General features: G+C 33.1%; 1 protein-coding gene across 1 annotated transcript in view; it reads right to left on the bottom strand.

The window, feature by feature from the left end:
- LOC118747592 (pneumococcal serine-rich repeat protein) overlaps positions 1 to 25059 on the bottom strand; it is a 141985-nt gene that overhangs the window by 6239 nt on the left and 110687 nt on the right. Inside the window, exons 4-6 of the mRNA XM_036481644.1 lie at positions 18293 to 19546; positions 17960 to 18127; positions 1849 to 1914 (exon numbers count right to left, since the gene is read on the bottom strand). Of these exons, the coding sequence (XP_036337537.1) occupies positions 1849 to 1914; positions 17960 to 18127; positions 18293 to 19546 (1488 nt within the window). The remainder of the gene's footprint in view (positions 1 to 1848; positions 1915 to 17959; positions 18128 to 18292; positions 19547 to 25059) is intronic.

Below are 25059 nucleotides of genomic sequence, written 5' to 3'. Positions count from 1 at the left end.
AGTCTATCGAAATAGCGAAATTCTATAAATAGATACATGCGTGGTTTATTCAACTTGGAAAGTGGAAACCGAAAGAAAGCTATTTTGGATTAAAAGCAAACCACTTAAGCAACGACTAGAAACATGAAATTGATATGAATTGGATATACACATATACAAATAAATCATCCATTGTGTGGAAGAAAATGTGTAAGACCGTTGACAAAAAAAAAATTTAAAAATTAACCGTAATTTGTAGAAACTTCTAACTTGAATCTGCAAATTCAGCTGCCTACAAAATTACATGCCCGAAATATTTCTAAAAAAATCCTGATAAGTAAGTCTATTTATGAAAATTATTGGAAGTTGTATCAAATTTTCCTAGTTTTTGCACAAAGTTTTTATTGTACTAGGAATCAAATGATTAACCATGGGATTGAGCTCAAGGCTGATAGAGTGGCTCTACCGCATAATCGACCGTCCGATTGTATCTTATGCATCCATAGATGAGGGCAAAAGACACTGCAAAAAACTGTCATACTTCGCCTTAACAAACTACAAAGATTTGCATGCCTATCCGTGACTGGATCTATAAGAACGTGTTCAACTGCGACTCTAGAGTCGCTCCTGGGCTGGACTCATCTCCATATTTTTATTCAGGAAACAGCAGCCACGAGGAAGCTGTAACTTCGACTATCTAACGACAGCTTCTTCACAAAGGAGCTTCATGCAGGTATTCTTGGAAAGATACCACTATTGGAAATATGAGGAATCCATGATTCTATGACTAAAGAGGTCTACTTTGGCAGAAAGTTCCAAGTGTTAATCCCCGATCGCGAAGATTGGGCAAAAGTGCTCCCTGCAATTGATCTCAAATACGTACACTGGTACACAGACGGTTCAAGGATGGAGGACAAAGCAGGTGCAGGTATTTTTGCCTCTAGCACCAAACTTGCAATTCCCATGGGCAAATGGGCCACGGTGTTTTAGGCTGAAATAGTCGCAGTTTTAAACGGCGCAAAGTTAAACATTGAAAAGGGTTTAAAGGCCGCCTTTCTAGTTGTCTTTCCAGATAGCCAAGCAGATATCCGGGCCCTTTCGAACAGGACTATGAAATCCAAGCTGGTTAGAGACTGCTTTGACACGCTGCAAAAAAACCCGTAACACTGTGCTTGGCCTGGTACATTGTGGAATCGAAGGCAACGAGGTCGCCGACGAGTTGGCATGAAAAGGATCGCTAACTGCCTTTTCGGGACCTGAAGCATTCTGTGGTCTCAGTTTGTCCTATTTGAGTGTCGATAATTACTGAGTGGGTACACTCGGAACGCAGTAAGTACTGGGGAGCGGTGGGGAACTTAGACAGGCCAGGCTAGGCTCTTCGGCTATACTTTCAACTGAAACTACATTGTTTTATTAAATATAAAGGACATCAAGCAACTTTCTGGGTACCCGACCGGCCACAACCATTTGCAATTCCATTTGCACAGACTTTTATACTGCTGCTGGGGAAAAGCGAAAAAAGGGCGTACTTAAATAAAAACAACACTTCACTTACATAAGTACATTATATGGTTGGTATATTTATGTATTTTATCTTTAGTTGAAATATTTGTAATTCCTCGATAGTATAGTGGTTAGTATCAGCACCAAACTCTCTCCACATACGCAGTTGTTTTCCAAAAGCAAGTAACATAAAAAAATACTACACCTACACCAACACGAAACACAGCAAGCTTAAGAATATACAAGTTGAATACTATAGAAAAGTAATTTTCAAACCGATACCAATACTTTGAAAACCGAACAACCCACTACGTAGAAATTTATAATACTTAAATAAAAAGCCAAGTACTCCGCGTATATACTTACGTGGTATGATCCCCTGTTCGACGAGCTGTGAATGTGGTCTTCTCACCATTAGTTTCACTTTAAGCGCTGCATCGACCAACCAAATCGTAAATAACCACATATCAAAGGATTTGCGATGTAAGTCAAGTCACAAGTGACCGAACGTTTAGCGTCGCGCGATGACAAGTCAACATTATCATTTGTTGTATTTGTTGATAAAAGCGTTTAAGCGACGTAAAGCAGCACATTCATTAATAAGAGAAAGAAGAGAAAGAAAAACATAGTAATGTATGAGTACAATATAAGCTGGTAAATAAGGGGGGCTTTCTTTCAAATACACACACACACACATACATACACACATACATACATACATGGTAACTTAAATATAAAATAAGTTGACGCGCCGAGATTTATTTACTAGAACATTTAGGAGTCACTGGAAAGTAACTTTTACAGCAAGCTGAACTTTCATGGACTTAAATTGTAGTAAATTTAGTAATAAAGTAATTTTGTGTGACTTAAAAGCCAGAGCAAAAGTAATGGAAATGGCCAGGAAACCCGGATGGCAATAAAAGACAAATTAAATTAGAAATAATGAAAACATTGAATTTTGATATCCGCCCAAACAACTTCCTGACAGAACAAAAACCACAAATTAATGGGGAGCCAAAGCATTTTATGAACAGTGCGAGTGTAAATAATGGCAGTTGGTGAACTGTGACATACGATAAAACGTTGAACTTCGAGACAAACGCATGTACATATGTATGTATGTATGAAACTAAGTGCCATTGAGGTGGCACAAAATATTAAATAGACAATTGTAATAGGAATACAAGATTTATACGAACAAACACAAAGCAATTATGATCTAAATCAGGAAGAAGCAGCTGCAGGAAAATGAAGGAAGAGGAGGTATGTACATACATTAGACTGTACCACCTTAAAAGCAAACAAAAAAAGTTACTCCTATAGTTGATTTCCACCAAGCCTTAACCGCAGTTTATGCCTATTGGAAAAAGGAGATTACAACACGATGGAGGTAATTCCTATTATTTATACTTCCTTAGCAAAAGTTTAATGACTTTTGAATAGTTTTACAGGCCAATTCTGGCTAATATAGTTAAAAACTTATTCTTATTATTCTACATAGCACAAAATATAGCCCTCTCATTCAGCACCCATGGTGATATAAGCTATTTTGCCAGAAAGCACTTGTATATTATTTTGTACCGCTCCAACAGTCCCAATAGCCGAATGTGCAAAGCACTCGTGTGCCATTCGGGGGAAGCGGATTTTTTTTATATTTTTACTTATTTTAATTTTTTAAATTTAATTTTTTTGTTATTGATTTAATTGTCCTAAAAATGAAAATATTTAAAAAAAAAATTGTAATTTAATTTGATTTCTATAAACTTATTTTCTTTTAATTTTCATTTTTAATTGCTTTAAACAGAAAAATATATTTGTTTTTAATTTCATTTAATGTTTAAGAAAATATTTTTTATTAATTTTTGTTTCCTTTCCTAATATAATTTTCTTTTAATTTTAAGAATTTAACTTTATAGAAAGAAAAAAACTTTATTTTGATCAAATTTGTATTATTTTCTTTTTTCTCTTATTTTAATTTACGTTTTTTACTTCTTAGTTTAAATTACTTTCTAGTTTTAGATTTTACCTTTTTTTTAAGAGAAATACTTTTTTTAAATTTCATTGAATGTTTACTTTGTATTTTCTTTACTTTAATTTTCATTTTATTTTTATATTTGGTATTAAAATGAAAAATATTTGTTTTTTTTTACGTATGTAAAGTTTAGGAACTTAATTTGTTTTTTATTTAATTGGTTTCTTTTTTTAATACCATTTTCATTTAATTTTCTGATTTCAACATTTTTTTGAATCTAATTTTTTTTTATTCCATAGATTTTATTATTTTAAAAAGAAAAATATTTTTTTTATTTCTTTTAATTTTTGTATTTTTGCTTTTTAAATTTTGCGGTCCTCGAGACAATGACATCGATATATCGTACTTTAAAATCCGACTGTAAGTGCGGAAGATATGACGAAATATTACAAAGGCGACCGCTACATTTGGGCAGAAAATAATAATTCGAAGTTATTAAAGTTTAATGATTTTTGGCGAGTTTTAATTTACTAAAATTAGGATGGCTTGGTGGGTAAGTACTAAAACGGCGGATTTAAGCTCAATGAATTTTGGAACAAAAAATTGTTCCTCCCGAGTCAAGAACATCGATATATCGCACTTTAAGATCCGACTTTACATGCCGAAAAAATCACAACAAAAAAAATATTTTAGAGCACGGTCTAATGTACATACATACATATATGCATGTAAATATTTCGTCAGCGGTACGAAGGACGATGGGTATACAATTTTTTTCTTATTTTTTCAGAAGGATATATTCTTTTAAGCATGTAAGCATGTTTCAATGGTAGATCAGATCTGCCCAGCTAATTTTCCTAAGGAATGGAAAAAGCTGCCAAAAAGCTTGACAGTTAGCATATCTAGATCTGTGCTTAAATAAAACAAAGCGAATTTGTCTAAACTAGGAAATAACGTCGGTGACAAGATAAGCGGCATCAAGGAAAGAAACGAAAATTACCAAAAAAAATATAAAAAAATATCGTCAAAATAAACAACGAGCCTTTTCTCGGAACAAAACTTCTACTGCAAGCAAATAGCAGTAAATAGTCAACAGATTTTCAGGAAAAGTGTGAGCTATGTCAACCCACACGAAACAGTAAACACCGTCGCCCTGTGAGTGAGGGGGGGGGGGGGCATTGAGCGCGCCAAAGCGAAACCAAAATTAAGGAATTAAAACGCAGTAAAATACGCTTCAACACATTTGAGCAAGCAAGCGGACTGAGAAATGCGAAAATAAACAAATTTTTGGGGCAAAGTCAGTGTCAACTTTTTAATTTATGTATTTACATACATATTTAGACTGCGTGAAAGTAAAATTTGGTGACATAGAACGCAGTTGTCAAAGTTGTGTAGAAGAAGGACCACTAATAGCCTTAATAAACAGCGGAGCTGAATAGAGAGCGGGGTGCCAAGCAGTGGCGTACAAGTTATTATTTTTATGACGTGTTAAGACAGAGCAGCAGCAGTAAAGTACAAAGTACGCTGTAGACTTTTGCGTCATTACAAGGTTAAGGAGCATAAAACGAAATTAACACATACAAATTTTTTTTTTTGGTTTGTTTTTGGTTGGTGGGCGTTGCGAGAATGCATTTACGCGATTCGAGATTAATTCGTTGTGCTTTGAGGGTTTTCAGTGAATTTATACTTAAAAAAAAACATTAAATCATGGGACCGACGATTTTTCCAAGCATTTCAAATAATTTAGGACTGACTTTTATTCGAGATTAAGGTTGATCATACGCAGTGGTGTACAGAATTGCTTAGAAGCACATTAAAATAGATACATTTCTATCAAATTCTTAAACATAAAAAATCGCAAATCATTATAAATATCACCCAAAAGGCATAAACAAATGAAAAATAAATAAAATAAACACAGCTAATTATGGCAATGACGTCAGACATTTGGGGAAATATGTTGAAATAAATTTAAATCAGTGCCACTGCGTATGAATATTGCTTAACAAGCTACTAGGAAATAATATCTATGCCTTATACAATACACACGAATTTGTGCCATTTTCACGCACATTCATAGGTATGTAAATGCAACACTTATGCTTTTCTGTATAACGCTAAGAACAAAAAAAAAAAACAACAAAGCACACTTCACTTAAATTTCGCTGCCGACAACCAAAATGAACAAACATGTCATAAGTATTCAAATTTAAGTGAAAGAAAAAAAATTTAAGTACTTAAGTGGGAAACTTAGCCGCAGGAGGTCGCCTTGAATGAATATCACAGATGTGTTCAGGAAATACAGCAACATATATTAGAAAAGAGAGATATTATGATCAAAGGTCGAGGAAGAGAAGTAGACACCGTTGAGAGTGAAATTGTTAAAAAATATATATAAAAAAAATATAAAAAAATATATAAAAAAAAAAATAAAAAAATATATAAAAAAAATATAAAAAAATAAAAAAAATTTAAAAAATATATATATATACATATATGTATGTATATATGTAGCGGCTCAAGTTTTATCTATCTACGGGAAAGCTAATGGCGGATTTTTATAAGGTATTAAAATGATAAAATTTCCCAAAAAAAAATTGACTGAGAAACAGATTAATTTCCTTGGTCTCAAGAATCTAAAAAATATGTCCGATGGCGAGAATGTAAATAGGAAAAAGACATTTAAGCAAGTTTTTGCAACTTTTCTTTGTTATTTTTTATATTTCTAAATTTCTATGAAAATATAGCTTACTATTTAAAAAAAAAGGATGTAATCAAAATTTCAAAAATAAGAAAATTTATAAAAATTCGACGAATTTTAACAAATGTTGATAAAAATTTTTGGCTTTTCGCGCGCCATCGCTTGTAATTGGTTAAGTGGCTTACCGAAACCGCAATATACCACACTATATATGTAGGCATTTCACCGTCAAAGCGATGTCGCGCGAATAAAAAGTCGCTCCAACCGAAACCGCTGCCTAACTTAACTTGAAGCACAGTATTTAATTGGGGAACGTCAACCATGTCGTATGAGTGATATTGAAATTTGCTGTCAGCTGTCCTTTTATATAAAACCAAGCAATTAACTACATCTTATACTTAAGATTAATGTGATGTTTATGCTCCTAATTGCAACTTAAAGACATAAAAAAATTTGTGATTGATGCCACCACAAACCAACCACTAAATATTCCACCAAAATGTATGCAGAACTGGTAGCAGCATACTTACATAAGTCAAAAACAAAAGACACCAATTCAGATATGCAAAATTGAGTTTCAATTATGTAAAATTACTAAATGACAGCAACTCCCAAATTATGTTTCGCGCGTGTCAGTAAGTTGTCAGCAAAAAGAAAAAAAACTGAATTCCGCTGGTAAAACATGGAGTGCTTCTGACGTTGTCGATGTACGTGCGTGATGTAGTATTTTTCGAGTTCAGCTGAACGCCAACGACGCATAACGCGTACTTTGATCTTTTTTTTTTTGGGTGCTACTTTTTTATGTTTTACGGAGCAAAACAAAATTGCGAGTATCTATGAATGAATTTTAATCGATTATGCCGCCAACGCTGCTGCTTCTGCTGCTGCCGCCACTACCTTCTCTTCGTAGGCCTCATAACATTTTGATGTGAAGCTGTCAAAAATGACGATGATGACAGCCAACTGGTGGGTTAAGCTACGAGCTGCCAACTAACTGCCTATTCGTATGCCACGCACAGGCACTCATTTACTCAGCCGGTAGTACAAAGGCGGAAACTGAAGGTTGCTGATTTTTAAGAGAAATAAAAAAAAAAAATAATCAAAACAACACAGACACTTTTTAGAACGTGAAAATATGGCAGCGTGTTACGGTCAACAACTACGTAAGGTAAGCGAAAATAATGAAAATTTCGAATATGGCCGTATATTTGAAAATAGGGCGCGTGAAGAGATGTCTTAGCATGAAATTAGTATGACTTAAAACATACGATTTTTAGGGCGCGAAAAAATAGCACACAAGTTTAACAGCTGCAGAAATAATTGTACTGTGTGCACATTAGGGTGGTCCAAAAATGCATGTGAAAAAGTAAAGTCGGACTTTTTATGCTGTCACCCCCTAGGATTGTTCTATACCGAAAAAATTTATCCCTATTTTTCTTATTTTGAAATCAAAAAATATTTAGAGGTCGCTCAAAGCGCCCAAAATTTTCCATGTGGGAAAAAACAACTTTTCGTAGAAATGGTATAGAATTCTTAAAAATCAATATTTTTCGATCGGAAGACTCTGTTTATCTGCAGAAGATTTCCAGTAATAATACCCAATTGTTTATTTAACCATTTTTTCATCGCAACTATAATTTAAAGGTCCGCCAAAAACCCCGAAAAATGCAATAGGGGGACCAAAAAAAAATCGCTTGTATTAAAAAATGGTTAAATAAACAATTGGGTATTATTACTGGAAATCTTCTGCAAATAAACCGAGTCTTCCGATTTCTACGAAAAGTTGTTTTTTTCCCATATAAAAATACATGGAAAACTTTGAGCGCTTTGAGCGACCGACCTCGAAATATTTTTTGATTTCAAAATAAAAAAAAAATAGTAGTATACTTTTTTTCGATACAGACAATCCTAGAGGGTGAGAGCATTATAATTCCGACTTTACTGTTTTTAACCACTCTAATATACACATATTTTCACAAGAAAAATATTCGATTTTCTTGAAAAAAGAGCGAAATAAATATCATTAATTTCCAGGTAGAAACCTTTTGATATTAAACAATCTGTAAAGTCTATGGTATTTCCTTTTTTATGAATGCATAGCTTTTTCCATTTTTGTAGTTCGTTATTTTGAAGTTTTTCTGAAAAGTGCCTTCCTGTAATTTTTATGAGGTTTTTTTTTGTAAAAAGGTTTGTTTTTAATTTTTTTTTCGCGTAAAAAGATATTTCAGTAAAAATTGTTTTGCAAACCCTTTTTTTTTGTTTAAAATTTTTGTAAAAATTTGTTTTGAAGGTAAAGGTATTTTTTGTAAAATTTATTTTTGAAAAAAGTTTTTTTTTTAGTTATCATTTTGGGCCAAAGTCCTTAAAAAAGAAAGGAAAGTAAATTTTCTTTCATCCCTCCTACGCATTTCGAGGCTTCGCGCCTTCTGCAGGGAGTCTGTTTTATTAAACACAACATACATATGTATAGCAAACAAACTTTTACGCAAATTTTTAGTTACCATTTAAATTAGACGCTTCTTTTAATGTGTTTTTTTTTAGTTTTTTGTAAAGTTTTTTTTAAAGATATTTTCTTTTGTAGCTATTTTTTGCGCAAAAAATATATATTTCAGTTAACATTATCTTTTAGTTCTTTTTTTTTTGTATAAAGTGTACTTTGTAAAGTTTTATTTTGTAAAAAGTTTTATTTGCAGTTTTATTTTGTAAAAAGTTTTATTTTGTAAAAAATTTTATTTTGTAAAAAGTTTTATTTTGTAAAAAATTTTATTTTGTAAAAAAATTTATTTTGTAAAAAGTTTCTTTTGTATAAAGTTATTTTTTGCAAAAAGTTTTGTGATACGTTTTTTTTTTTTTATTTGGGAAGGGTTTTTACTTGTGTAAAGCTCGTTTCGTTAGTAGTTTTTTTTATTTTTTTATTATAAATTTTGCTGGTTGTAATTATTTTTCCTCATTTATTTATTTTTTTTTTTTTGAAAGTTTTGACCTGTAAAGGCATGTGATATTTAATATTTACACGTATTTTTTGTTCCCAAGGAACCAAGTAAAAATTTATTTGAAATAAATAAGAAGGAAAACGAAAAAACAAATGTATGTAGGACTTTCCTTTTAAAAAAATTTTAAGTAAGTTAAAAGCCCTTCTACCCCAATTCGAAATATAAGGCAATTTCTGACAGCGCTGTGAAGAAATTTTAAACTTAATTTTCATTTGTCATTTCATACTCCAATGTTGCGGAAATGCGGGAAATAAAATGTTCCACTTTGAATGAAATGAAAAGCTTTGCCTCACTTTTTTCAAAGCGCTTCCGCTTTACCCATACCCACTGCAACATCATGTACGCTTGATAGCCAGAGGAATATTGTTTACAACTTTTTTTTTTTTTTGTTGGGTATTTGTGCTGAACGTGGCGGCAAAAAAAAAAAACATTTAAATTACGCGCCGTACAAACCAATACGTACGTGCAACAGATATACGAGCGCTCACATATACACACACATAAAAATCTATGGTGAGCTAACGCTAGCGCCATTTGCCAAAAACGTAATCGATTACGTGATTTACATGACAGCCAAATGGACAGCAACAAACAAAAAAACAACAACAACAACAACCACAATAACAAGCAAGTTAAAATGAAATGCCCAGAAGAAAATTGTAAAAGCGCCGCAAAAGAATTTATTGTATTTATTTATTGGCCTTACATATTTAATGGCAGTGTACGTTTGTATATTTGGAGAATCATAAAATGCGCTGCGAGGAATGTGTAAACGTTACGAGTGTGGGAAAAACGGAAATTGATCAATGAAAATTTACATTTATATGGAAGAAGCGCGTGAGTAATGTAGCTGCCCGCAAAATATTTACATATTTGCAAAACAATGCCAAGTGAAATGCATAAAACCAGAATTTAGCGGCAAAAAAAAAGCAGTTGGATTCAACCTCTACATAGTATACATGTACATAGGTAGGTATGTATGTATGCACATTTATATCATAACATATAATTTGCCACAATTTGTACAGCAAAAAAAAAAATATAAAAAAAAATCATAATAAATAATGAAAATGCTGCCAATTTGCCAAAGGTTCCTATGTGAATCCCGCATATAAAATGTTTACAAATTCGACGACTCGTACTAACTAAATTTTGTTTGGCATTGAAAATGTATATTTCATAGGAAATCACACACCATGCGTTATAAACAAATTCATCATTATACCTCAACGTTGCGGCGGTAACGAGGTTTCATTACAAATCGCACACACATTTTGGTCGCTTTTGTTTGTGTGAAATTTTGTCTGAAAATGCCAAAAGGTGGCAGCTTGTATAATAAATATGTATGTATGTATTTATCTATCTAGTTGCGCATTGCGAAATAACTAAAGAGTGTTAAAGGAATTTTTATTCAACGATATTGTTTTTTTTTTTTAAATTTTACGATTCATTAAAACAACTAACAACAATATAATCAAGCAATCGATTTAAGCAAATTTAAGCACTCTTTTAGGTGGTCTTCTTCTTCTTCTTCTGAGATGCTGGACGAGCAAATAATAAACAATTGGAAAACTTTTGTCTTTATTTATTGTTTCTTTTCTCTCTTCGGAAGCTCTCTTCAAAGAGAGCCCCCAAGTTAACAGGGAAGTTCTGGCTACAATATCTAGTAAAAAGTCTTTTATAAGACAAATGAAAGACAGATGGCAAGATAGTTCGAAAAACTTTAGTTATTCTAGCACAAAAGTCTTAGGGCATTATTCATAAAAAATAAAGTAGCTTTATAAAAGGTTTATAAATTGAAAATAGTATGAAAACGTCAATTTATAAAGCTCTTTAAACCTACTTTATTTTTTATGAATAAGGCCATTAGAAAACAGCTCTCTCATTCCCCCTCGTGGTGAAAATCTATTTTGGGAGAAAGCACTTGTATATCATCTAGCTCGTGTCGCTCCAACTGTTGCGATTTTTAGTGTTCTGTTATATATATATATATTTTAACTCCGTTTGATTTTAAGGAACTTATTTTATTTTATTATTTTTTTTTTTAAATACATTTTTTGTGTTTAATTTTTTTTAAATTGATATATTTTATTGTTTAAAACAGAACATTTAACATTTTATTAAATTGTTAGAAACTTGTTTTATTTATATACAGATGCGTGCAACTAATTAGCAACGAAATTCAAAACGATATTGCTTGCAAATTATGTTTATTTATTTATTTTTAATAATTTTCATTTAAAATATAATTCAATCTATATCAGAAACCACAATAACAATAGTTGCAAAGCTTGCACAAATTGCAAAAAAATTAATCAAACTTCAACAAATTGTCATCAAAATTTCAAAATTTTTAATTAGACTATTTAGAAAATTTTCGGGTATGCAGTTTTGTAGCCCAGAATTTTTTTTGTGGAGGGTGTTGCGCATTTTCTTCCATATAACACATGATCAAAATTTTTTTTTACATGGAAAAAAATTTGCACACCCTCGACAAAAAAAAATTCTAAAAAATCAACGGTAATTTTTAGCGACTTGAAACTTCCACTTTATTATACTAAAATTGAATTTTTTATTTTATTTTATTTTTTCTTTTTGTCTTTTTAAATTTGATCTTCTTTTAGATTTCGTTTAAAAAAAATATATTATTTTTTCAACTTTTAGGTACTTCAATTTTAGATTTTCAAAAGAAATAAAAATTAATTTCATTTAGTTTTTAAAAATATTTTTATTTATTTTTGCCTTACATATTTTCATTTTATTAATTTTTTTTATAATTTTTTTTTTTTTATTATTTTTTTATTCATTGGTTTTTATTGTTTTAAAAATAAAAATATATATTTTTTTTTAATTTTTTTTTTTTTTAGTTTTTAAAATCCTCTTGCTAAAAGGCCAATAGCATAACGCTAAGACCTATTCGTTAGCAGAGCTTTCAATTAGGCTTTCGAAAGACAGTAAGGAGCTTTCAAGATAGTTGCCAGAATTAATAATTGTCTTACGAAAGACTTTTGTCAAGACAAAAAAAAAATATTCCGACGAACTGATAAACTCCTCCTTTTTTGAAAGTCGGTTAAAAATTCGATATACTCAATTGTGCAACAGGTTTATTTATTCTGACATTCACGGCACCTTTTCTAACTTGGCGATTATTCAGAATCACTCCAGCGCACCGTGGCAGCTCTTTTTTGCAATAGTATTGCCTTTACCGTTACCAATACATATTTTGAATATTAGCCAAAGTGGATCATCAATAAGATTTTTAGTAATAACTTAGCTCCAGTGCCAACTGGCGGGTGAATTTGCGAATCTACACTATCCAGAGAGTTACTCAAAAACACACAAAAAACTTCGTTAAAATCCGTCCGTCACAAACACACCTACAGACGAATTATATATACGTTTGTACGGCACTACGCCCTCTTTTCAAATAGCCCGTTTTTCTCCATGAGTATAAGATCGATTTCATATATCTCCACACCAAGTTCCAGTACTCTACCATGAACATTTCCATAGATATTCGGTATGAAAAATTCGGTTTTTATGGGAGGTTCCATGCCCAAACTATTCAATAATTTAAATGAATTATTGCAATATGGGAATCATTAAAAATGATTTTAAAAGGGCTTAATTTCAATACTACAATTAAAAGGCTTCAATCTGTTTAAAATCTAAATTGAGTTAAAAAAGTATGACAAGTGAGAAGTTTAAGAAAGTTTTAGTTTGAAAATATTTTGAAGATGGTTAAACAAATTTTAAACCTCCTGTTTTTGAATTGACTTTTCTTGAAATAAATTTTACCCAATGTAGCACGCAAAAATTTCATACACACAGCGAAGCGGGTGAGGGCGATCTAGTTTCTATATAGAATTCTTATTCTTGCTTGGTGGCTTGCTTAATCACGGAATAAAAGAGAATTTTCTAAAAAAAAAGCTTATGTTTTCTCACCGATTTACTTGTCATTTACTACCGAAATCTCAAGCGCTAATGAGTCGCTGAATATAATCAAAGATGCTATTACCCTCTCCGCATACACCATTTCATGAACTTGTTGACCTCCTTTATTATTTAATTTAAAAAAACAATACATATATGTAAATGTACTAAGAACAATTCTTTAAAACAATTCGCCAAAAAATATCAAAACGTACATATATAATTAAAGCAATTAAGATAGTCGCAAGATAGTCTTAACCTCAATTTCTGCCAAATTGAAATCGATACATACATACATACATGCGGTATAGATGCACATTAGGGAGCACCACTCTACAGACAAAAAAATCTATACCGTTTTTCCATTGGAAATATAAAATTTATTTTATTCCGCCAAAATAATTGTGAAAAATAATAAGATTTACGTGGACTTAACTTATTTGAAACTTACCTAAAAAAATCTAGTTTTTTTTTTAAATAAAATTTGTAAAAAAAAAGTACTTTTTCGGAAAATCACTTCATAGCATAGAAGAGTTTAAGCTTAAAAGGTCTGCACAAAAAAGCTTAGAAATTTTATTAGCGGAATAAAATAATGAGATTTTTTAGGTATTTTCAAATCGGTCCAGCTCACGTAAATCTTAATATTTTTCCGAAATATTTTGGCGGAAGTCTAAGAATAAAATATATTTTATAATTCCGGTGGAAAAGCAGCAACTTTTTTTTTTGTGACGCATCCTAATGTACATGTAAACGTGCTCAAGTACAGCAACCGATATGCCGGCGGTTACCGCATACAGCGATGAGTGGGAGGGAGTGTGGCAGGAATTTTTACTACACAAGTTCAAGCGCACATTAAAAGTTTATTCTCATTTTCGTTAATACTTTTTCTCTGCATTTTTTCGCTACACATTTGGCTTCAACTAAATATGCATTTACATATGTATGTATGTACATAAAAGTAAAAAGTTTTTAATTAGTGAATGTTAAATTTTGTTGCCACAAACACGAATACTCGTATTAATTTTTAAAACTTTGCTGGCGATACTACCTAAGAAATATGTATGTATAACAAGTAAAAATATTTCTTCGAATGAAATTGACCATAAAATGGAAATTCTTGTCAGCAATAGCGGAGGCGAGGTAGTCATCATCAGTCATAATTGTAGGAACGTGCTATTTTTGAATAGAGATTTATTGAATGTTCGTACAAGTATAATTGGTAATATTATGGCACATCTGAATAGTATTTATGTATATCGTTGCACTAGCGGCAGAGAAGAGAAATTTTTCAATATTAATTCAAAATATGTATGTATGCATGAAATGAGTAACCGATGATTAGAATATTTGTACCAATTTTCTGGTTTATAACTTTCAATAGTTCGTCTAGACATCGAATGACCCAAATTTAATCGAAAAAATCGCATTTTGTCTAAATAACCAAAAAGTGCTCGCGGATTTCAGCCCTCCACTGCCTATTCAAGTGTAAAATAAGCCTACTATATGTAGTTTGATTTATTTGTTGGCGATTTTGTTTATTTGCTTAAAAAAAAGCAGTCGATGGCTTGCTACCACCCTCCACCTCTTCGCTAAGTCCCTCTTCCATACTCACCCCTACAAAATTCACTCACCTAAGCACACCTAAGCACCCGCTAGCCGCAAATGACACAAATGACTCGACGTGACTTATGTTCCTACATTCATCGTCATTTACAAAACATAGTATGTATTTATTTCAACCACAATTCATAATACATGAAAAAAATGTGTCTTTTGCAGCGCAGCGATTTTAGTTTGCAAATTGCATGCAATGACGTGTGGTTAACAAATCATATTTTAGGGCGATAAATTGGGGGAAAAAAAATTATTCGATGACAAATGAAAACCGACTAAGTATGAGCAAGTGAGTGAGCGTACAGACATACATACATATGTATATGTACCGAGATATGATTAAGTAAATTTTTCTGCAGTGAACCAGCGTGGTATTGAAACAAATTTTTAGTTTAGAAATCATACTTGAATTACATTCACGGAAATTGTGGTTTTCATGGTCTAAGGAATTAAATTAATATTTCATAAATACATTCTTGCTTTCTGTATGACTTTTTGCGCAGCTTTTTAGTATTTTAAATTATGACGACATTTAATCGTTCAGATGCCTTTAGAGGCCTTTAGATATCCCCGTAGTTAGATGCATTTGTGAAAGGGTCAGATTTTATAAATTAGCTATTAGAGAGCAATTACCATAAACTCAGCTTAGGTTAATTTAAAATCGCAAAATCACCGCTGTTCGTAATTTAAAGTGACTTGAAAATAGAATTTCTAAAAGAGTTTATATTCTCCTTTATCGACCATATTTATTTCTTTATTACATGCCATCTAAATAAGTATATTATTCGAATCATTAAGCTTAAAAGGACATTTCAATCATATTTTATAACATTAAACCTACTTAATCTGGGACATTCTAGATGTGAAAAAAATTCCACAGTAGTTTGTAGTATGAGGCGTTCCATACCAAGACGGACGGGATTCACATTTAATGTGTTCGGTTTGTTTCAAATTCGTAGGGTTGATGCATAAACATAAATTATAAATAAATATGAAATTTGATCTCGATTAATTCATTTTTAAAAACTTTACAGCACAAACATAAAAACAAATCGTTTTACTAGTTTTCCAAATATCTCGAGAACACAGCGAGGAAAAATTCTCTATGAAAAGAAATATTTTTAAATTTTTTTTCTTGAAAATTTTTTCACATACAAATTTTTTGATAAAAAGAAAAAATAGTTCCTGAAAATATGCCATCTCAAAAAAAAAATTAAAAAAAAAATCTCAATGGTAGCTCTGAGTATTGCAAAATATTTAAGTATAGTATTGTGGGGTGCACTCTACAATAATTTGAGTTATGAATTTGTTTTTTACCCCGAAGTTGAGTAAAATGTATACAATACAAATTTACAATTTTTTTTTAATTTTGCCTAGATTTTTTTTTGTATGCAGTCTTGTAGCCCATTAAATTTTAGTACAATAAAGTGCAAGTTTTAAGCTCCTGCAAAATTGTGTTGATTTATAATATTTTTAATGCTGACGGCTTTTTGCACTTTTTTCTTATGGAAGAAAATGCAGTTTTCAAAGAAAATTAAAAAAAAAAACCACGCCAGTTTTCCACTCGCTTAAACCTTGCACAAGACTGCATAGCAAACTAGTAAATAGCGCACCTAAAAGTATGCAGCATTAAAAGTGCGATCGAAACGCTTTTGTTTTGTAATTTCGATGGCTCTTATTTTCATAGACTTTTCAAGCGTATTTATGCCAATCTCTTGAAATGTTTCTGCAAAATGCTCTTAAGATAAAGACAGTCTGTGTCCAGAAGCTCGTCTCTTATGTTACAAATGGCATGAAGGAACTCTTCCAAATGTAATCTTCTAGAACCATAATCGAGCCAAATGTATTGCATGGCATCATTGTCTGTTGAAGTTCACTAGAAAAGCGTATATTTGAAAAGAAGTTATAACGCGTGCAAGGACCTGTCTAACTCGAGCACTTAAGGTCGCATAGACATTACAGTAAAGACTTACGCAGTCTGCTGTGCGATCGGGCTAAGGCAATGGGTTCTCCTTTAACCAAAAACCCTACAGAAACTTATCAGTACGTACCGCGATACTGGCTCAGTTTAGGTCATTCTCTACACACATCCTTCTAAAGGAAATAGGTCCAGTAACAATTTCACGGATGGGTCAAAGTTGGATGTTAAAGTTGTGGCCGACTCTTTTAAGGATTGTACACTGCTTTCCGTTTATTGGTATCACAAAGTGCTGCCACACAACCTTACCTAACATAGCCCAGCAATATTTAAACAGATATTTTTTTGAAAATTCTTTTTCTACCAAAATAAAGTGAATCAAATATTTATATCTCTACATACACAACTCTGTGTCTTTCGCTTTGAATTTGAAATTACATACGCATGAATTAAAGTTTCTCAAAGAAGAGGAAAACTGTCAAACAGGCAAACAAGAAACTTAATAGACTGCAAACATATTACAAATTTTCTGGCCAGAGACTATGCCTATGGTTCTTGCCTGCCTGCTGTTGACAATATTACACTGATTGCAAACATTTGCGCAGACAAAAAATCAGACATGTGTGGCAAAACAAACATTCATATGTACGTAATGAATGTACATATATTAGGGCGGGTCAATTTGTATGGGAGGATTTCGTAGGCTATGCGCATGTTCCACATAAGAATTCTACGTGTAACTGTAACTGTAAGCAAATTTGCTGAAGAAAGCATGGGTCTAAAGCCAATTTGGAGTTTGCCAAATTGCAAAATCCATGTCTGTGCTTATCTTTTTCTTAAAACTTCCACCAGAGGGCGCAATAGTAAAACATTTTGCATTTTCTTCGAAACCTAGTTTCGCAATTTGGCAAAATTCAAATTGATTTGAGACCCATGGTTTCTTCGGCAAATTTGCTAAGAATTACACGTAGAAACCGCCTATGCTATATGCGCATAGTCAAAAAAAAATAAAAAAAAAATGACCCGCCCTAATATAGGTATCTATATCCGAGTTGAACAAAAACTGCTGAATACTTTCAAGCTTACGAGGAAAACAAATGTAGTTAAGAAAATTTCTAAGTAACAAATGACACAGCACAAGAAGAAAGAAAGAATTTAAAAAAACGGCACAATTTACCACCACCAACGCTCTGAGGAGGACTTGAATCATCAGCAGATTTGGGAGTAAAACGAAAATCAAACTAAATTTACCATAATGCGAAAAAATCACAATTTCAACTCACTCTTAAGGGAATACATATGTATGTAGATATATATTTTTTTCTTAAATATCATTCTACACTCACATTCTTTATTCTTATCCATCGCCGGCTGCAATGGGCTGGAATCAACAATCGCCTTCGGTGGTGATTGCCTCGGATCATAGCCATCGGAATTTGTGCCATCATCGCTGCTAATACCACCAATGCCGCTGCTCAGGAATGATGCTGTCGCTGCATTCAAGCGTTGTTCACCTGTGATAAAGAAACGGACGAAAGCGGAAGGGAAAATAAGAGCAGAAAACAGAAATTTCCATTACATGTCAATCGCATCAGCATCTGCGGAAATCTGCGACTCCACGCGCACACTCTGCGTGTCTGCGTGTCTGCGTGTGCGTGTCTTTCTGTGTGTTCACTCACCTTCTGACATGTCGTCGTATGCTTCCTGCAACAGTATAACGTCTTGAAATGTATGTCCGAAGCCCACTTTGCCACTGAGCTGTGACGCTGTCAACAACGCGTTACACGACGTATCCGATATAATCTCAACGGTGGTTGTTGTCGACCCCGGCGACGAGAATGTTGCGAGTAATGAAGCAGAGCCACCCGAACAGCTGCTCAAGGAGTGCAGTGAAGCTGATTTTGTAATTGCCGCCGCCTTCTTTGACACTGCGGTGGAGGTAAGCGCGGTGGTCGTCGCTGCCGATGCGGCTGTTGCGGACGCTGAAACCGTGGAAGCTGACTTTTCACGCGCCTTCACCACCGATTTGACAGCCGATTTTACAGCTGCTTTTGTTCGTTCTGCGCTCTTCTTCTCCGCTGTTTCGTCTGTTTTCGTAGATTTTTGATGTGCGCCGTTAGCCGCGACGACAGTGGATTTTGCGGCTGACGTTCGCACGGATGTGGATGCTTTCGAAGATGAAGATGTCGCGCTGCCAGAAGAGGCAGACGAGGACGATGATTTCGATGAGGTCACGGACGACGATGAAGAACTGCTGCTGCTGCTACTGCTGCTGTTGCTATTACTGCTGCTGCTGCTGCTCTTATGGCTCGATATGGATTTCTTCGAGGAGGCCACAGAGCTGTTCGATGCAATCGACGAGGCGGGCGAAGCTGACGATGATGAAGAGGATAAAATCGCTGAATAACCGCTACCGTTGTGCTGCGGCGAAGTGATGCCTTTGACAATGCTGTCGCTGCTGTGTCGCTTTAAGCCGCTGCCGTGACTGTGATGTAGCAGCTGGTGATGGTAATGATGATGCAGATATGGCAGTTGTTGATGCAGATGGTTTGTGGTGTCAACAGTGATGGGTGTCGTGCAGTTGCTAGCACCACTTTTAACGATGTTGACGATAGCAGTGTTCGGATTGATTTTACCGTTGTAGTTTTTCGTGCCGTTGACACTGTTGCTGTTGCATTTGCTTGGCTCGGCAACGTCTTGCACCTTTGCTTTGGTTGGCTTTGTGTGCTCAGTTACGGCTGTGGTTGTTGCGCTTGGCGCTTTTATAGTTGCTTGTGTAGTTGTTGTTATTGTTGTGGTTGTAGTGCCGTCACTGCTGCTGGCGGACGCTTGAAACCAAGTTGGGAAGCTACGTTTGAGCGTGTCAATAAGATCCTGATCGAGCGTTAAACGCCACGATGCAGGGCCGCCGTCCACGCCGTGGTGCGTAGACTCTGTGGAAGGAAAGAAAATGATTTGCGATTAGAACGCGCTTGATTTAAATATTTGTAAGTTAAGGGTAATGATGAAAATTGATTTACGATGGATAAAAAATTACATTACAAGACTAATTTTTTAAATAGTGACAATTACAAAAGATCATCTCAATTGAAAAATTATGTAGTTTCCTTCATGATAAAAATATAGTAAGGTAGAACCGCTGAGAGTCACTTTTAAAATCCTAAAAATCACCAACAATTTGCCGTTTAAATATAAAATCCCATTCCCAAGTATTCACGAAGGCCCTCAGAAATCTCATAAGTCCCAAAAAACTATGAACAAAAAGGTTCAAAGGTACCTTTTTAGAGAAGTCCCCCGAAGCCTTGAGAAGTCTAGAAAAAAAAATTGTATTTAAATTTCGAAATCCTCTTAGAATTAGAAAAAAATTACCGAAAACTCTTAAAATATATCCCTTAAAGTGCCGAAAAGTCGGGTAAAGTTAAGAACAATATCGGAAAATACCCAAAATTCCAGGGCAATTCCGAAAAGTCACAATGAAGTACCGAATTAATCCAAAAAACATCCCCAAATTATGCGGAAAGGAAAGCATTTATATTATTTAATTTGGAGTATCAAAAAAAAACGAAAAAGTACAAAAAATCAGTAAAATTTTAAATTATTCTAGGTATAATAATATAAATTTATGCTAAGCACATTAATATAAATTTTTTCCTGAATTTTTGGAACTATTCGGTTTGGAATAATTCGGTACTTAATCTTGACTTTTCGGAACTAAGGTTAGGTAGTAGGTGGCTGCTCTCATCCAATTTATAGTTTGAGCTTAACTTAATCCAAAAATATACATCATGTCTCATGGTTCTGAAGGATTACACTTTAGAAACAGGAAACAGAGACATTCTCCGAATGTGAAACTACATTTTTTAATAAGAAGTTTGCCTCCTTGATAAATTAGTTAAAAGTGCGCCTAAAAGTATATAGCATTTTATGACTGTTATTTCTGTTACGCAGGTAATTCTCAAACGAGTTATGCAATATTTGTTATTCAGCAAATAAAGCATTAAAAATAAAATTATCTCACTTTTCTGCTCTCTAACGACAAAATCTCCAACAACTCTCACCAAACACGCAAATGACTACCACCCATTTTGCAACTCTTAGAAGTAATCAAAATTCTTGTTAGTTTATTTAAGTAAATTGCAAGTATTTGCCAATGAAATATTTGCCAAGCTCTTTGTGCCAGAAAATCCCTGCTAAAACGCTGTGCTTAACGCCTAATCTCCCCATGCAATTTCTGAATAGTTAAAACAATATTAAGTTGCCATTGAAATACACAGAAACACAGCAAAAAAAAAACAATTGTTGCATGAGTAACTGGTTACAAAATTTCACAAGTTCAAAAAGCATTAAAGCTCGAAAATCACGCAAAAAAAAATCGATAAACAAATAAATATTATAACGAGCGAGCATTCCATTTAACGCGTAGATAAATCGACTGTTATACATATGTATGTACGCATAAATATACGCGCACACACTCTACACATTTATAGCGGCAATCATACTTTTAGTGGCAGCAAAGCATTTTTTAATTGGAATAGTTGAAATATTTATAGTTTATAGTTGCGCGTTTGAATGAGTCAAAAAATGATTGAGAAAAAATGCGAATTTGACAATGTAAACTAAATATGATGACTAAAAATTGCGAATGTTTAAAAATAAATACTACACTAGTACGTATTTAAAGTGTTTATTCTATTCTGTAATTAAACTTTAAACACCTTTTCGACGCATGATTTATTTTTTACAGTTTAAGTGAAAAGTCTAGAGGTCTAACAGTGAAGTGAAACTTTATTAAAAAAATTCAGAAATTTGCGATTCTAGTAACTTATTTTATAAGCCGTTTGAGAAGTGCATGCTTGCATCAGGCGGGCGAAAGAAATAACACAGAAAAGCATCTTTTAGGCATCTCGCAATACAATAGTAACTTGGCGTCTCCACAGGCAAAATTTATTGCCTACCAACGGTCATTTTTATTGCCGGATATAAATTTTATCGGAGGCAATATTTGTGCGTGTGAATTTTTTATCTTGATAGAAGCACCAGCGGCAAAATATTGCCTGATGAAATTATCAAGATAAAAACTGCTGGGGACACCCAGTAAGATAAAAGCGAAGAGAGTGTGCGCTTTGCCGAAGTTTAAAAGGATTTGTAGTTTGGTGAATGCGCAATGGAAGCAAATGTTTTGCTGTCAGAAAACTTTAGACATTCGAACGTATTCACTGTTTTCTGGGCAAGCGGCCTAAAATTTGGCTATGGTCTAAGGCTTAAAGCCGCTGATATGCCATCCGCTTTTCTATATAATGTGATTACAGTTGGGTCAGTGGTAAAGCTTTGCAGAAACAAATGCAAGCAAATTATTTTTATTTCTTCGTGTTTTGTGCTTTACAATAATTTCGGGATTAAGCAAACGCAAATAAAAATTCTACTCCAAATCGAATAACGTTATGAGTCTACCATCCAGGTTCCACTGTCCACCATTGGCCACCGCACACAAAAAGTTACAGAATGTTTATTAATTTAATAACTTCACAGCCACTTTTTATTCAAAGAAGCCTCCACAACATTCTACTTTCGAGAATGCCAATAAACATTTCTGGCAACAAAACAAAAAAACAAAAAAACAGAAAACCAAAACAATTCACGCTAAATGGAAATCCACAACAAGGCAACACAAAAATTTTATGAGCAAACATTCCAGCAAACTCGTTGCATGCCATCTGTGTATACATACATCTTCCACTGTGCGGCGGCAGCAACAAGTTGGCTTACAGAGCCGACTGAGCAGATGCATTTTATAGCAATGGAATGCCAGTAAAACCACAGACCGCAAATTAATTTACTACTTTTACATTAGAATAGCTAAGGTTTGCCAACAGCTCAGAAGAGCAAAACGGCAGCAGCCTACAAAACGCTGAGTCCAAAGCGAACAGTCAGTGGTCAGCGATGAGGGGTCGGCGGTCATTTATTTATGTAATGCCCGCTGGTTATGCGCAATGTTAAATAAATTCAAATTAAATAACTGCAACTCCTACTTTGAGGCCAAAGCCAATGCGGATGCGCAATAAAGCAACCCACTTGAAGCAGCACGCACTTCTACTCACTGGCACTTCATTTGCATTTTTACCAATGCTGATTGCACAGGTAGACGTGGCAGTGGCATGTCGCTTAATTGGCCAGTGCAACCACTCATCCACCATACTTACAAAAGTACCAAAATAGCGCTGTCAATTGAGAAATTGAGAATGCTTGCCTGTACATTTCCAATTGCACGTACATACATACATCAAGTCATCAGAAGTTACCCACAGAGCTATGCAGCCAGCAGACCCAGATGCCGAAAGCATGAATGAAATTGGAAGAAAATTTTAAAAATAAATAAACGCTCGTATCATGTGGCGAAGCGGTGGGAGGGGTGCAGCAAATCAAAATATTTTCTTTTTTTTTTATATTCGAATTCGAAATTAATTGAGATGAGCAACGGCCACTTCAAAGCGAGCTGATGTGGTGAACTGTGCTTCGGCTGCGATATCGAATCTGTAGATGATTTATGTGTGGTGTTTGATAAAATAATAAGCAAAATTTTTGTGAAAAAAGTACAGAGGTATGAATGTATGAATATGCAGCATGGCACAGGTGGCCAATTAAGAAAATATACCAAGTAGTTCGATTGAAGGGAAGTGAGCAAGCGCAAGTGACGAAAAGCAGCTGACAATAATGACGGCGATGATGACGTAGATGGTTAGAGAGCGAGAGAGAGAGAGAGAGAGCGTATGCTAAAAATTTACAAACGGAAGAGGAACTAGTTCTTGTAACTGATTCATGGAAAGCTCACTCTGCAGCTAATCAAAAAAATAATAATTTATTTGATATTTCGTATATTTCAAAGTAAATCTGTGACATTTTATTAAAACAACCTAAAGTCACTTAAGGTTCAATTTAAATTAAAAACGATAAGTTTCCCCTGAAAAATTGTATATTTTTTAGGCTTCTATTAAAAAGGCATCTTAAGCTACAGCTTATAATAATAACTTGTAAACCCGCATGGCGTTAAATTTTTAATTTTTTAATTTGATTCAATTTTGAGTAAGTTATTTTTGGTACTTTTTTATTTATTTAATTTTCACTTAATTTTAAGATGTCATTATTTGAAAAATAATATTTTTTTATTTAATATAATTTTTAGGAACTTATTTTATTTATTTTTCTTATTTTAGTAAATTAGTTCTCTTTTTCTAGTTTGATTTTCTTTTAATTTTTAGATTTGATTGTTAAAAAAAGCAAAATAGTTTTTCAATTTCATTTAATTGTTAGAAACTTATTTTTCATTTGTTCTTTTATTAATTTAATTTGTTTTTCTACAGCTAAATTATTTTTTTTTTTTATATATTTCATTGTCTTAAAAAGAAATTTTTTTTATTTCATTTAATTTTTTGGATCTTGTTTTATTTTTATTTTTGCCTTTTTTAATTTAAATTTTCGTTTAGCTTTTAGATTTTGTTTTAAGAATAAAAAATATTCTTTTTTTATTTTATTTAATTTTTAAGTGCTATTTTCTCTTTTCTGTTTTTCTTCTACTTCTAATTTAATTTTTATATTTAATTGTTTTAAAAAGAAAAAATATTTTTTTTTTTAATTGGATTAATTTTTAAAACTATTTTTATTTATTTTCATGTTATTTATTTTCTGGTTTTTATGGTTTTAAGATGAAACATCTATATTTTTTTTAAATTTAATTTAATTTTTTAAAAACTTATTGCTAAAATGCATAACGCTAAGACATCCTCTTTAGCAGATCTTTCAATTAGTCTTTCGGAAAACAGTAAAGAGCTTCCAAGATAGTTGCTAGAATTGACGAAAGCCTGTGGTGAGTTGAAAGACAGTTGCCACAATTGCCCTGTTAGTCGGATCTAAGACCTACACCACAGCGGCCACTACGCTTATGGTTAGTTAATTGTTAAAAAAATGTTTGGGAACCCAACCAAATATTTCTTTAAATGGAAAATTACCTATCTCGAGATATGTTGTTTTAAAAGATGGCAGAGAAATATTTATGTAAACATTTTAGTAAATTTTTCCATAAATTTTTCATCAATACCTCTACGTTTGCTAATCAAATAAGCAAACAATTAACTATTCATTTGGTCAGCGCTGAGTAGTACAACGTTTCTGCTTAAATCGTTATAAATTTTTCAATAAAGATAGCACAGTTTTTTGTTGCTATTACTATTGCGGCTAGCCTCCGCATCAGCTATGCACGCATGTTGTTGTTAGTAGCAACGACCAAGCTTAATTAAATTGAATGCCATGGTAAAAGGAAATTGGCCCAAAAAGAATTAATGGAAAAATTCTAATCTTAATTAAATTCACAATTTATTGACACTCGATTGTTATCATAAAAGTAGTGATAATTCTATAGAAGCAATAATAAAAATAATAAATTCCAATA

The sequence above is a fragment of the Rhagoletis pomonella genome, unplaced genomic scaffold (genome assembly GCF_013731165.1).
Source record: "Rhagoletis pomonella isolate Grant_MI unplaced genomic scaffold, Rhpom_1.0 Rhpom_scaffold_00012, whole genome shotgun sequence".
Taxonomy (NCBI): Eukaryota; Metazoa; Arthropoda; class Insecta; order Diptera; family Tephritidae; genus Rhagoletis; species Rhagoletis pomonella.
Note: the sequence above shows the minus strand (reverse complement) of the source record. Positions and strands in the feature narration are given on the sequence as shown.